At 48.8% G+C, this 13,297-nt stretch overlaps 5 protein-coding genes and 1 non-coding gene across 6 annotated transcripts in view; 2 read left to right on the top strand and 4 right to left on the bottom strand.

Annotated features, from left to right (window-relative positions):
* The window catches only part of F5B22DRAFT_650034 (P-loop containing nucleoside triphosphate hydrolase protein), a gene marked incomplete at both ends in the record, with an annotated part of 3,539 nt that extends 1,780 nt beyond the window's left edge, over window positions 1–1,759 (top strand). The window contains 6 exons of the mRNA XM_047979258.1: window positions 239–270; window positions 381–985; window positions 1,035–1,262; window positions 1,321–1,510; window positions 1,565–1,670; window positions 1,725–1,759. Coding sequence (XP_047827334.1) covers window positions 239–270; window positions 381–985; window positions 1,035–1,262; window positions 1,321–1,510; window positions 1,565–1,670; window positions 1,725–1,759 — 1,196 coding nt within the window. The remainder of the gene's footprint in view (window positions 1–238; window positions 271–380; window positions 986–1,034; window positions 1,263–1,320; window positions 1,511–1,564; window positions 1,671–1,724) is intronic.
* A 137-nt stretch (window positions 1,760–1,896) lies between these two features.
* Window positions 1,897–4,009, bottom strand: F5B22DRAFT_402487 (alpha/beta-hydrolase). Its single transcript, XM_047971487.1, has 3 exons — window positions 3,971–4,009; window positions 3,692–3,826; window positions 1,897–3,610 (listed from the first exon to the last, which is right to left on the bottom strand). Exons 2-3 carry the CDS (start codon window positions 3,744–3,746, stop codon window positions 2,265–2,267), a joined length of 1,401 nt encoding a protein of 466 aa, XP_047827333.1. The 5' UTR covers window positions 3,747–3,826; window positions 3,971–4,009; the 3' UTR covers window positions 1,897–2,264.
* A 513-nt stretch (window positions 4,010–4,522) lies between these two features.
* F5B22DRAFT_638741 (uncharacterized protein) lies at window positions 4,523–6,329 on the top strand (the record flags this gene model as incomplete). The annotated part of the gene is made up of 2 exons (XM_047977624.1): window positions 4,523–4,666; window positions 5,016–6,329. 2 exons carry the CDS (start codon window positions 4,523–4,525, stop codon window positions 6,327–6,329), a joined length of 1,458 nt encoding a protein of 485 aa, XP_047827332.1.
* Window positions 6,330–6,559: 230 nt separating this feature from the next.
* Window positions 6,560–8,513, bottom strand: F5B22DRAFT_402280 (tlg2-vesicle protein of). Its single transcript, XM_047971486.1, has one exon. The coding sequence runs from the start codon at window positions 8,023–8,025 to the stop codon at window positions 6,790–6,792; it is 1,236 nt and encodes a 411-aa protein (XP_047827331.1). The 5' UTR covers window positions 8,026–8,513; the 3' UTR covers window positions 6,560–6,789.
* A 1,606-nt stretch (window positions 8,514–10,119) lies between these two features.
* F5B22DRAFT_402235 (beta-lactamase/transpeptidase-like protein) lies at window positions 10,120–12,357 on the bottom strand. The gene is made up of 2 exons (XM_047971485.1): window positions 12,240–12,357; window positions 10,120–12,141 (listed from the first exon to the last, which is right to left on the bottom strand). The coding sequence occupies exon 2, from the start codon at window positions 11,768–11,770 to the stop codon at window positions 10,418–10,420; it is 1,353 nt and encodes a 450-aa protein (XP_047827330.1). The 5' UTR covers window positions 11,771–12,141; window positions 12,240–12,357; the 3' UTR covers window positions 10,120–10,417.
* On the bottom strand, window positions 12,240–12,345 carry F5B22DRAFT_t157. The gene has a single exon. It is a non-coding gene; the product is annotated as a tRNA-Val (tRNA).
* Window positions 12,358–13,297: the final 940 nt, after the last annotated feature.

The raw sequence follows: 13,297 nt of genomic DNA, 5'->3' as shown, positions 1-13,297 counted from the left end.
AAGTCGTAGTTGCAACCTGTAGCCTTGCTGGTGGTATAAATCTAACGGCGAGTAGAGTGTTTTTTCATAAAGCACGCAGTAGGGTACCCCTGAGGTCTCCCCCCCCCCCCCCCCCCCCCTTCTCCCTTCCCTATTCTAGACGCTCGTGGAGGCCATAATTGCCTGTTAGAGCTCCAATCATGTCCCAGGAGGCTACCATTTCCCTAAAAGAGTAATTACTGACTCTAGCGAACTGTAGTGGGCCGGGAGTTAATTGGACCTTCAATGTTGGTATGTACGAAACCTCCATTGCTTAGTACCTTGGTCTCTCTATGTCATAAACTAGCAAGTTGTGTGACAAGCAGCATGGAGATCTAAACTAATTTTTGTTTTCAACACAGCGTCAGATGCGCGGGCGTGCGGGGCGAAAGGGAAAGGATGAGGTTGGCGAGACTTATCTCTGCTGTCGTACAAACGATCTGGAAGATGTGGTCGAGCTGATGCACGCAGATCTACCACAGATCTCAAGCGGTCTCACAACTGACAAGCACCGAATTCAACGAGCACTCCTCGAGGTTCTGTCTATACGTTTAGTTAATTCGCGGGAGTCCATCAACGATTATATCCGGAAATCGCTTCTGAATTGCTCTAGCGAATCAAGCGTAATCCAGAAACATGTTGAATCTAGTTTGCAGGATCTTCTTGAGATGGGGTTCATTGAGTCTGACGATTTTGATTTTTACAGTGCAACCCAATTGGGTAAAGCTGTTGTTGCATCGTCCCTCGAGCCTGAGGATGGTGCCTTCATCCATCGCGAATTGCAGCGCTCACTACAAGCATTCGTGATGGATGGCGAAATGCATATTCTTTACACTTTCACGCCTGTTCAAGAATTGTCAGCCCCCCTCAATTGGCAAATATTTCGGTCTGAGATGGAGGCACTTGATGACAGTGGACTTCGAGTGATGAGGTTTCTCGGGTTAAAGCCCACTGTGGTCAATAGAATGTGCGTCCAGTCTTCTTCGTTGTGTATAATCTGTTGACCTGTATCACAGGGCACAGGGTGGAAATCTCAAAGAATCAAGTCCTTCGGAAAAGGAAACCGCTCGTGTTTACCGAAGATTTTACCTTGCTCTTCAGCTAAGGGACCTATGCAACGAAATGCCTGTGCACATGGTAGCTCGCAAATACGATGTGCCGAGAGGTACCGTGCAAACTCTGGAGCAGACATGTCAAGGATTTGCTGCAGGAATGATCAAATTTTGCGAGCAAATGGGCTGGGGGTTAGATGGGACCAACATCAATCAATTCGCGCAGACTCAGCTTACTAATTTCTGCTAGGGCTATGGCAGCGATGTTAGATCACTTCTCGGATCGACTCAGGGCGGGTGCTAAAGCCGATCTATTAGCTTTGGCAAAGATTACGTTTATCAAAAGTCGGACTGCCCGAGTCTTCTACGACAACGGTTTCAAAACCGTTGCATCGCTTGCAAATGCCGACCCAAGAGAGCTTCTCCCTATACTCATGCAGGTTGGTATTATCCAATAAGATTAATCTATGGTGAAGAGCTAAGTGTAGCTATAGGCGCAACCGACTAAGTTACGAGTCAAATCTAAAGACGAGCAAAAGTATGAAGAGAAGCTCCTTATCAAAGCTCAAGTCATAACAGATTCTGCTAACCGTCTTTGGCGTACGTACTTATATTCTAATTCCCAAAATTGTTGAAGATCTAACAGTGTTCTAGAAGTCGAAATGCAACAGGATCTTGGAGAGGAATGATAACGCTGGATTGCAGCGTCATCTTTGGTACACCTCTTACCTGCTACGACGAGTAATCAAACACCTGATGGGGTGCTTTTGCCAAAAGAAGGTTTGGCGCAGCTAAGGGTGGGAAGAATATTGGAAACGTTAGTGTCCAAGAGGTGACAGCCCTTACAAAATAGCTAGACATCGAGGACGGCTTGGATTCTTTACTTGGCGTAGCGAGCTAGCTATACGTAATTGTCTTTTGTCTAGAGTAGACCTAGTGTAGACCGATAAGAATACTCTGTGTAGGGTGTAAAGTATAAAGAGCTATTATTTACTTCAAAATCGTGTGGCAGATACAGTCGTTTCAGGAAAGCCTACCCATGTCTAACAAGCTTCGACTATCCGCGTTTCTGAAGGGGTTACCCTCAGCAATGAAGTCTGCTATTAGTTTAGAAAATCTTGGAATCTAGGCACGAAAGGTTCCTGAGATTATACTTGTCCCGTGCATTTGATGAAGAGGCTAAATGGATAAAGACTAATCGATAGTATCATCTCTCAGTGCAAGTAACTCTCGGAGTACCTCGTCCGGTTTCGACCGTAAAGCGCTGTGGAACAAGACATTGGTTTCAAATACTTTGATACCTCTTATCCGAGAAGCAGTGACGCGCGCCAACCCGGCATCGACGTACATGTCGTTGTAGCTTGCAGCATATACAGGCACCTCATTTTTACCAAGCTGCTCGAGATTGTATAGTGGTGGCCATTCGTCATAGTTTGCGAGAATATGAGCTGTCTCCTTCATCTTGACAAGCTCGGAACATGTTTCGAAATGGAAAGGAAAAATCATCTCGCCCGAGAAGTAGAGGGGTTTGTCGCCTAGCGAAGCCAGTCCGGCCCAGTCTTTACGAAGCCATTGGAATTCCTCAATGCCTTGACCTACGCGCTCGGCTGCCCACTTACCAGCAACGCCAGGGCCGTAACACCAACACGGCTCGTGGAGCAAGGTATATATTGGAGCAATATCCCATCCGCCATCCTGCTCTAATGCATTCAGTGTCGCGCGAGAGAACACACCGAACTGGTCAAGGTCTCCTTTCATTCGTATGATCAGATTATGGACGGTGTCGAGGCCCCCATGTCCTCCGAAGTGAAGGCCTAATGTCATCAGGCGGTTCACAGTCAAGTAGCCACCAGCAGGTAGTAGAACGCCCTGTTCGCCGCCAAGGTCCTGGATCTTCTCGGCAATCTCTTTGACGGTTTTGACGTCTTGAGGAAACTTGCTGTAGTAGGCATTATTTCGTTCCGTAACCCTTTGATACGTTACCGTGTACACGTCTTCTGGCCCTTTGTCTAGCGACGCGAGCCCCCCGGTAATAAAGCATTCGCGCAGACCTTCGGGCGCGAACGAAAGATACGTCATCGTCATCATACCTCCGAAAGACTGGCCGAAAGTAGACCATTTCTTCTTCTCGGGAGGGAAATCCTTAGTGAGGCAGAGACGGACGGCCTCGCTATCCTTGACCAGGGTATCGGCTCTGAAAAGTTTCAGATAGTCGGCCTGTTCTTGGGGTCCACCGACACGTGCCAGTGTATGCGAGGAAATGGGACAGCTAAATCCCGTGCCGCGTTGATCGAGGAGCAGTAGTTCATAACCCCGGTCGAGCATGTGCTTGGACAAAGGGCTGTCTTGTGGTGCAGGGGTGCCATGACCAGGTCCCCCCTGAAGGAAGAGAAGGTACGGGCGCTGGACAACCTCGTTCGATTCGACTATGGGTCTCTCATATTTGATTGCACTTCTAGCAAATAGCCTGATGGTTTCTCCTCCGGGTTTCGAGTGGTCCAAAGGGACCTCAAACCACAATTCCTTGATGAGAAGCTTGCCTAAGAAGCTGTTTAGTCAACCGAGGTTATCGACCAGGGCATCAGGCGTCAGGATGAGAGCTCCGTAACGTAACGACCCACCTGGCACGAAATATGGTTTGCTCTGAGAAACCAGCTGAGCGATGATAGGAGCCATCTTTATTTACGTTTCGTTTTCGGGGGGAATAGGCAGGTATGCAATTGAAATGGTCTTTACACTGGCATTGATTTCCTTAACTGCGCAATTATGTATTAGAACAAGTAGAAAATCCGCCACGGAACTTGAGATGTGTTGAAGAGGGGAAGTTCACTCTGAAGTGGCACATCTGAATGACCCCTCCACTTGGACATTGCCCAAACTGGTAGCATTGAGGTAAGTACCATGCATTTATACTATAAGGATACCTGGCCGCTCACAACTTTGGTGATCGAATTGTTATGCCGAATAATATCTTATAAAACCAAGTATAACCAAGGATAGCATTTACCTACCTGGGTCTGGTAGAACCTGGAAGTTCGAGTGATGTACCTCTCGAAGTACTACTTAAATGGACATTTGTTAATGAGCAACTGCACCACCCGCCTGCATCTGGCACCTGCATGAACGCCTAAGCTTCGATATGTGAATATATATGGCTATTAGAGAAATACGCACATAACGTCAAAGGTTGCAGTGGCACCTGATGCCCATGACGGAATTTCCAAGGGTCGAGTCTAGGTATATACCTAGGTAGGTACTTTAGGCCGGACCGCTTCGGAGTTCTCAAAAATCCACAAAACTGGGTCCTCGACCCAAGTCCAACCTTGGCCCATTCATTTCGTTTCTTATTTTGTTGAGTCCACCTGCTCTCTTCTCTTCTCTCCTTGATAACTTTCCTCCATGGCTTCCAGGTCAGTAGCATAGAGCAGCGCAGGCAGGACCGTGTGAAAGAGATGGGCTTAGAAGTGTCCGGCATGAACACTCAGCTTCTGACGCTGACTTTGGTCGAGTCGTTCAATGCTCTAGCAGACCAAGTACAGAACCTGAGCGATCGCCAGACTATCTTGGAGCATAAGCTTCGGTATGCACACGAACAGGTACGTAGGTCTGCAGCTCATTTCCCTCCTATCTCCATCAAGGCGTCCCGGGACTACCTAGGCTACCTATTGTAGCCACCCTGTGGAACGGTAACATCATGTTTTACATGTTCGCACGTATCTCTTCATCTTTCTCTCCCTCGCTTCCTCCCTCCCTTCGCCTCCTTATGATGAGACTATCTTTAGCTCTAGATCGCGAGTTACCTTCGAGGTAGCGCTGACCGATACCATACCATAAAGTTTCTGAACTACGGCAACCCATGTATATGCTTCTTTGCTTTTAGGTTCCTGTCTGCTCAAAGCAATGCTCGCTGCATGTCATTGTTACTAACATGGGCAATACAATTAGTTCCAATACCTAGCCGACAAATATGCGGTTGCCGCGCATGAGGTATCAGAGACATTGGTGAACCTACAGGTTCCACCTGAATTACACACTTCCTCACTAGCAAATACAAATTTTGTTCCACTCCCTAATCGCAAGACCTCCGATTCCAAACATCAAATTGCCGTGATCATCCGCGAAGGTAGACGCGTCGCTTCCTCCCTAACCGACTTCAGCAAGAGTAGCCAGACCAGTAGGAACAGAGACAGTCTCGATCCCACAACTGTGACTACCATGTCCACTATACTCGAGCAGGACTTTACCGTGGAGGGGAAGAAGGGAAGCCTAGACTGTCCCTTCTCTCAGCAGGATGGGCAAGATTCACAGTCAAACCATCGACAGGGCCACCAAGTACATGAAGATCCTATATGTGCAGCTATGTATGACGAGACGGGCTCCCAGCAGGCAGCTGCCAAATGCCCTATTCGATATCTTGACCAACATTCCCCTGAGGAGATTGCAGATTACCTCGAAAAGCATAAACACGAGCTTCCCCGAAGCCATGAAGTATGTGTCAGACGCTACCAGAAAAACGAGGAGCATATTAGAAAGCTAGACGCCAAGTACGGCAATCTTGTCAGTATGGTTGAGGGCCTAGGAAAAATACACCAACCAATGTTACCTGAGCAAGACACTCGGCCGCAAAGTGATGTAGAACTGGCGTCAAACGATAGGGTACAAGACTGGGCACACACAGTCAGTGCTACTGCCGCTAATGACCCCGACCAAACTGCCCTAGACCATGACGAGGAAGACGAAGAGAGACAAAGTCACTTTGACCGTCCACTTAAAGAAGTTCGTGTTGGCGAATCGCCTAGCCGCCCTTGGGGTATATCAGTCCCGGTCTTCTCGGATGGGCAATCGAGCCAGAGTGTACCTCAAGGACGACCAGAGTCTCCTCCAGCACCAGTCCATATGCCGTCTCCAATTATGGAAGCGGAAACACCGTTACCGAAGAAGGGGAAATGTCCATTCGACCACACTAAACTGACAGCAATGAACAACGCGACGCCTCATAAGCAGAAGGATCAAAGTTCTATTCGATTAACTGATATTCCGCCCTTGAACCAACCCTTTACTCCCTCTCGACATGGTCCTCCTCCAACACAAACAGCTGCTAGCCCCTTACCTCAACCTGCCTTTATAAATCCAACGAATCCGGCACTCTCCAAATCAGGGGCTGCGCCTCAAATGGTATTCACCGGTCCGGTATTCATTGGCTATCCAGTCGAGCAAGCCATGCAGCTCATGCAGTTTTTTCAAACACAACAACAGTAGCAGTTGGACGCATCCAATTACGAAGACCCGTCAGCTCCGATAACCCAATAGAGGCTGAACAATGAATTTGTGTCTTTATTTTTATTTTTAAGTTTTCAGCAGGCATAATTAACGCATCGTGTTTTTGGCATGGGCGGCGTATATCAAATTGCATAAGTTCGGAGTTCGGAAGTTCAGAAATAGGAAGATGAAGGATTCGATTACGAGATACAAGGACGAGGCACGATAGCATTATTGGTAAAAAGAGCCTCTATAATACACAAATGTAATATGACGGACCAAACTGTCGATGTGACTCGTAATTTATAGATGCTATGACCTGTCGTTGCCAGAAAAAAAACCTTCATGAAGCTAAACAATCATCGCGCCATTCATGTGCCCCTTTCCCAGTCCCAACGCCGTTGCCAAGATGTATAGCCAGTTGTTACCCAAGTATATTGTTACGTAGACCTAGTTCGTGTCAAGGTGATTTAGATGTATCCTCTCTTTCTAATCCCGACCCGCCCGTGTCTAGACCTAAATCTGGGTCGTCTTCATCTCTATAAGCGCCGTGGGGGCTTTCTGTGTTATCCCAGAGCGAGATATCATCTTCATCCATAAGTGCAGCAGAATCGCCCTCGCCTGACCGCCTCAAGAACACGCCCTCTTCGACATCGTTGTAGGCAAGCTCATCAGCAAGCAAAACACCATTGTCATCCGTTGCCGCTGCTTCTTCCACAGCAAGCTCTTTCGCGCGTCGCATCGTCCGTCGATACACGAACCAGCCAACAGTAATGCCGAGGACGAGGCCAAAAATGATACTCAAGTAATTGATGATGCGGGTGCCGAGGGGCATATCGTCGTTCTCGGCGATCTGTGCAAGCCGGTCACCGATGAAAACGTGGATAAGGAGTTTTGGAGTGGAAATAGCAGTGGCGAGCGCAAAGGTGCCAGGAGAGATGCTAGGGATCGTGGCAAGAAATCCGTTGCTAAGGGAGAACGGTAAGGGACAGAGGCGAATGGCAGCCAAGACGAGCAAGCCGTCGTGTCGCAAGACTTGGCCGAGCGCCACAAAGCGCCGGTCCTCACCGACAAGCCGATGTACATAGGCACTGAGCACGGTGCGACTAGCAATGAATGAGGCCGTCGACCCGACGACGGTGGCGGCGGCAATGATGAACCAGCCGCGCGGAAAGCCGTAGATGAAGCCCGCGATGGTGACGGTCGTGCTGTACCCGATTATTGGCGGGAAGGCCGTCACGGCGGACAGGAAGAACAAGAGAGCCCATCCACCGGGGAGGTTCCTCCAGCCCTCGGCGAGAGGACGCAGAGCGACGAAAATGCGGTGGGAGAAGATGAGGAACAAAATGGCTAGGACAAGCACCACGAGCCCGGCTACTGCGGAAATCACTTGCTGCATGGGCGTCATGCTGTTGGAGAGCTTCACTAGCTTGTTCGTTATCGAGATGCTGCTCTGCATTATCCGCTGCGCGAGCGGCCTGTGCTGGTCGGTACTCGCACGGCCCCGCGAGTACGGCGTTGATAGACGACGCATCCCCGGAGTCCGGGTCTCCCCGAAGAGATCATCGGAACCGTGTGAACGAGCCCACGGTGGAAGAGGGCCGTTGTGGGACGGAGACGTTGGCGAGGGTTCGGGAGATGGTGAGGGAGGGAGGGCCAGCGCCTGCGCTACTGTTGGAGGAGGGTCGGCGGGCATCGTAGAGGCTTATTTCTCGTGAGAGAGCTACCGAGAGAAGACGGGATGCCGCAAATCTCGGGTGCGTCAAGTCGGGCCAGGCCGATAGATGCAGGGCAAACCACGCTGTCGAGCAAAGTCGATTCCAGACAGAGAGGTAGGCCGGGAGCTCCGGTTTCGATGCCGACTCGTGAATTGGGGTGTGTGTCACTTGGGAAACTGCTTGAATGGAGTTCACCTAGCCATGTCGTCGCTCTCTGAGATTTGGGATCAGATCATCTGGGTACTTGAACTGAGGATGTCGCGAACACGATGAACACGATGTTGTATGTAAGCACTGAGGTTAGGTGTACGATGATGACACGGCTCGTGGGGCGCCTCGATGTCTTGACAGTCTTGGCATGCGTAGGCCTTTGGGGCGATGCAGTGTTTCAGCAAGGGGGTACGTAGTACATCCCTAAATACATAGTACCTGCCACCTGGTTGAGTAGGTACCTCGGTCGGGTACTTTTTGGGCAGAATGTACCTGCTTGTATCCTTACGTGTATTCATGTGGTCCTCAATTTCAGCTTAATCCAAAAACAACTTCGGAGAATTCAATTGGATTATCATCAGTAGTTGCTATGACCAAGATACAACCACAGTAGAACCATTATAACAGAGCTACAATAGGGACATGACTGCTCAAGTAGTTTTGCTTGTGACATTCTAGGTAGCATGCACTGTAGAATCTACAAGTAAGCTGTTATTATTGGTGTCATAACCCCCGTGTCTGTAGGTATGCCCACATCCTTAATTTACATCCTCATTCACTGAGGATAACCTCGCTATCAACGAAACGGCTGTAATGATTGTCTCATTATAATATGCCTAATCGAGGAGTACCTAGAGCGAGAAATCAGTCAAAGTCCCGGGCACTGGCCAAGCTTTCTGTGACTCTGTGACGACAGCAGCAAGATATAGGTATCGCTTCTTGAGGCAAGGAGTTCCAACGGTTATATCAGACAATGACTGCGCTCCCTTTATATACCGTTGTGTTGGCCTCATGTATACCTAGGCAGGCATAGTAGTGTATGGGGTAAGGGGTCACAACAACATTTCACCCTCCCACCTTGAACACCTTGGACCAGTGCGTCTCGTGATACTCCGCTAGATCATTGAAGGCTGCTCTATCTGAAGATGACAGGATGCAAATTGGGACTAAGATTCTGAGGCTAACTCTTGTTGAAAGCAGGCGTTGATGATAAAGGGAGAGCATCACTGGCAACACCACATGGCTTTAACCTTCAATAATTGACACAATATTCATTCAGGACCTCCGGATTGATCGCCTCGTTTCTCCTCGGTTCTTCCCAACACCGTGAACGATCAACGTGGAACCATTGACGCCTATCTAGGATATCATCGCCTGGGCATTGGACGGAGAACCGATAAAGTGGCTGCGATCTATTGTCTCATAAACAACGTTGTCGAATGTTCGCGACGTAGTAGGTAGATACGGAAACATCCGCGCTTAGCTATCATGCGGAAACCTGCATTTCGAACCGATTCTGCACATTGCATGTAACACCGCGGAGTCAGGCGACAAGTATTTAAGCCCATCCAGGCCATAGGCTTTTCGGCCTATATCTAGAAGGCAGTTAAAAGGGGGACCCAACTCCTCCCACTTGCCTCAACGAAATATCCCTCTTCACTCTTCCTTCATCGACACTATATCAACAACTCAACATTACCATCCAACCATACATCGCTCACTACCTTTATCTAGCCCGCACACAATATGAGACCTACTATTACTTTCATTACGGCACTGCTCGGCTCCGTGCCCATCGCGAGCGCGGGCCCTGCAGCTTACGGCGTATGCCAGGCTGGGTGCGCAGCCGTTGTAACAGCATGTTATGCTGCGGCGGGGTATACCTGGGGGGCTACATTGGGTATATCTGCCCCAGCTACCATTGTTGCGTGTAATACTGGATTTGCAACTTGTCAGTCGGCATGCTGGGCGGCTGCTATTATGCCAATCCCATGATGAGACGAACATGTGTAAGTGAATCCTCGCTTCATGATCAAGACATACAGGAAGATGGGGCCTCTCACTAAGCCACTGACTTATTCAAGTAGCCACCATCGGTTCATAATGTGACTGGACACATAGGTGCTGGGATGGGTGGTATTCAGATATAGCATTATGCTGTCGCTGTCACAGTCACCGGAACATAACACTGGAGGCAATCATGTTACAAAATTGTTATTACAGATGTTCTTAGGCGAAACGCCAAATAGTACACGGTGTTTTTTACACATTTGTATTTCAGATACTGCTATGCCTCATAACGTGACCTCTTAACATCGAGATGCTCAGAGCGCAATGAGGTACAGCTCACTTCTTGTCGACCGCCCAAGTATCGAAAAGCTAAATCTTGACACCCAGCGCCTCGTAGATTGCCTTAATATACGCCCTCGAAGCTGTATTTCCAATAAGAGTAGGCGATCTCTTATTCATAGCGTAAGTGATTGTAACTTTGCGACCGATATCCATAATGCAGAGCGAGCCACCTGACCCGCCCCAAAAAGCAATATCGCCTGTAGGCAGCCAGTCGTCGAAACGCTCACCATTACTTTTTATGGCATATCCGATGCCGAAACGGATAGGTTGTCCAACAGCGAGGTCCACTCCGTATGACTGTTCCTCCAAGATCTTGTCGACTGTTGCTTTAGACAGCAATGTCTTGTGTTCAGAGCTACCCGCGAGCGTAATGTTGGAAAGTATTTTATTCAGAGCGCGAGCGTTGGAATACCCGTTTGAAGCACCGATCTCACCCTGCTTCCATGCTGGCCGGCTGCCAACATCGGGCGGCATCGTAGGGTTCGCGATGGCCTTGACGAAAAGGGGCCCTGGGTTGAACGATGGTGCAGCCCCCGAGGAAGTCGCTGTTACGAGATGGCAGACGCGGGGCTCGTCTTTCTCCGCGATGCCGAGTTGGAAATCGGCACTTAAGGGGGTAGTGATCTTTTCAGTGATGTATTGCTTCAGACTCATTCCAGTCACGCGACGGATAATTTCACTCAACATATGCCCGAAATTCCAGGCATGATATGCCGACGCTGTACCAGGCTCCCACCAAGGAGCTTGAGCGGCCAGCTTTGCCGAAGAGCCCACGGGGTCACAGATCTCATCCATGGTGATCTTCTCGTCCCACCCGGCGACACCGGAAGTATGCGACAATAGATGGCGGATCTCGACATTTTCTTTCCCGTTTGCGGCAAACTCGGGCCAATATTTGGACACCTTGTCATGCACCGAGATGGCGCCACTATCAACGAGCATGAGGACGGCGAGACTGCTGACCGTCTTCGTACTGGAGGCTATGCCGACAATGGTGTCTTCAACCCAAGGCCGCTTGGCTTCTACATCCGTAAAGCCGCCCCAGATATCCACGACATTCTCACCATCAACGTTGACGGCTATACAGGCGCCGATCTCCTCTCCTGATTCAATGAACTGTTGGAGAAGAGAGCGAACCTTGTCGAACTGCGGAGTGCAGTGCCCTTGTACCTCAGCCATATCCGAAGTCTTCCGTGAGGGTTGAGGGGTGTTGCTGTGATGAAGAACTTTGTATGTGTTTATAGGGGACGGGTTTATTAACAGAGGAAGCGTCGAGCAATTAGAAAATGACGGCAGAACTGTCAGTATATATACAAACAAATAGAAACATGTAGTACCATGTATCTGTATATGCCATTTCTCTGAGTTCGATGGTCGCATCGCTAACCCGACCTATTCTGACCGGTATGACGGGATGCCGGTAGAGAGCGGGGCCTTGTTGGGGTGATCAGGGCCTACAGCACCCGTCACCCTGTCCGCTATACGGTCTTCACAGATAATTCTCGGGAGGCATGTCAAGGAGGCTGCGCCGTAATAGTCCGCGGAGTGTGAGTCACTTCTGCGCGCTAATCTTGATTCTGCTGGCCGGCTGAATCCTACGGAGGGATAGTCGAAACTACGGGGCTAAATAAAGTCCGATGTTCGACATCCGCGGACCTCCTCCAAGGTCTCCAGTGTTAGCTTACACTTCCCATTCCTCAATGAGTCTAATCAATTAGATTATCAGTTATGCTCTAATTACGCTATGGTTGCTGTACCTGCCTTAGCACTAATCTACTGCGAACATTACTGCTTGTTGGAATGCAAAAAAAGATAAATTATCCAAAAGTTAGGCAAAAATATAACTTACTGTTCCCGCCCGGGATCGAACCGGGGATCTCTCGCGGTACTACGAAATCGTTTTTAATCACAGATTTCTTGTAAGGCGAGCTCCATAACCACTAGGACACAGGAACATTCAGGAAGTTGTCATTGGTTATTGAAATGAGGCAATAAAACAATACTAGTAGTGAGAAACGTTTCATTTGAACAATGTCACATGACTCTTTATCATGGTGACCTGTCTGTCCAATAGTGCAATAGCTAAATAGATTGGAAAACTACCTTGACGGGCCAGATCCTAGTAATAAAGCCAGAAGATATATTAACCCGGTGGAAATTTACAGGTATCATGGCTGACACAAAAGACCTCTACGGTGATTCACTACGAGCTGTTGTGTTTCGAGCCAAGTGATAGGCGACGATAATCCGTTCCTGGGATGCGCATTCAACTGATAATCGTTGAATGGTCTAGATGGGGGTTAGTTTGGTATATCTCGTTCGGATAGATCAAGAGAGAACGTTCTTTGGGCCTGGCCAAGTTTTACGAGGACTGAATGATGTAAAAGTATGCTGTATAAGTGGAACAAGGAGAAGGAGTCGCTTGTCCTTTGCCATGCTTTTCAACTTCAATGTTGTTAGGGATGGTAAAGTGCTGACTGAGGGCAGCTAGGTACTTCGGTATGTAGACGAAGGGAATTGTATGTCAAGCAACTGCCACCTGTCCAAGCTCCTTCTCAACTGCTCTGCTTGACAAGTGCGAAGTTGAGCAATGATCTAAGGCTTCCTAAATGCGGACTATGGCAACAGACAAAAGCTTCATCACCTTCACATCCACACACGTTATAATCGCAACATGGATATAATAATATGATGGATATTATAATTTGATTTTTCCGTGCTTAGCGGTCAGTCCGGCACATATCTAGCTACTACATACACATGTATATAATCTTCGTGCATAGGTATTGCACACAAACCACTTGCACAGTGGTTAGCAGTAATTCCATCGCGGACAGGTCTGTGTCCATGCATGCAGTGCTGTTGCTTGCAGGCGCGCCTTCAATGCTCCTCCCTTCTTTACCTACT

This window comes from Xylaria bambusicola (genome assembly GCF_022495145.1).
Source record: "Xylaria bambusicola strain CBS 139988 unplaced genomic scaffold F5B22scaffold_49, whole genome shotgun sequence".
Classification (NCBI taxonomy): domain Eukaryota; kingdom Fungi; phylum Ascomycota; class Sordariomycetes; order Xylariales; family Xylariaceae; genus Xylaria; species Xylaria bambusicola.
The sequence above is the reverse complement of the archived record's forward strand: the minus strand, read 5'-3'. Positions and strand labels throughout refer to the sequence as shown.

What these genes read in the sequence shown, in the direction of transcription:
- F5B22DRAFT_402487 (XM_047971487.1), bottom strand. Translation starts at nt 3,746, where the DNA reads ATGGCTCCTATCATCGCTCAGCTGGTTTCTCAGAGCAAACCATATTTC. An exon ending in CAAACCATATTTCGTGCCAG is followed by an intron (nt 3,611 to 3,691) that starts GTGGGTCGTTAC and finishes ACAGCTTCTTAG; the next exon opens with GCAAGCTTCTCATCAAGGAA.
- F5B22DRAFT_402280 (XM_047971486.1), bottom strand. Translation starts at nt 8,025, where the DNA reads ATGCCCGCCGACCCTCCTCCAACAGTAGCGCAGGCGCTGGCCCTCCCT.
- F5B22DRAFT_402235 (XM_047971485.1), bottom strand. Translation starts at nt 11,770, where the DNA reads ATGCGACCATCGAACTCAGAGAAATGGCATATACAGATACATGGTACT.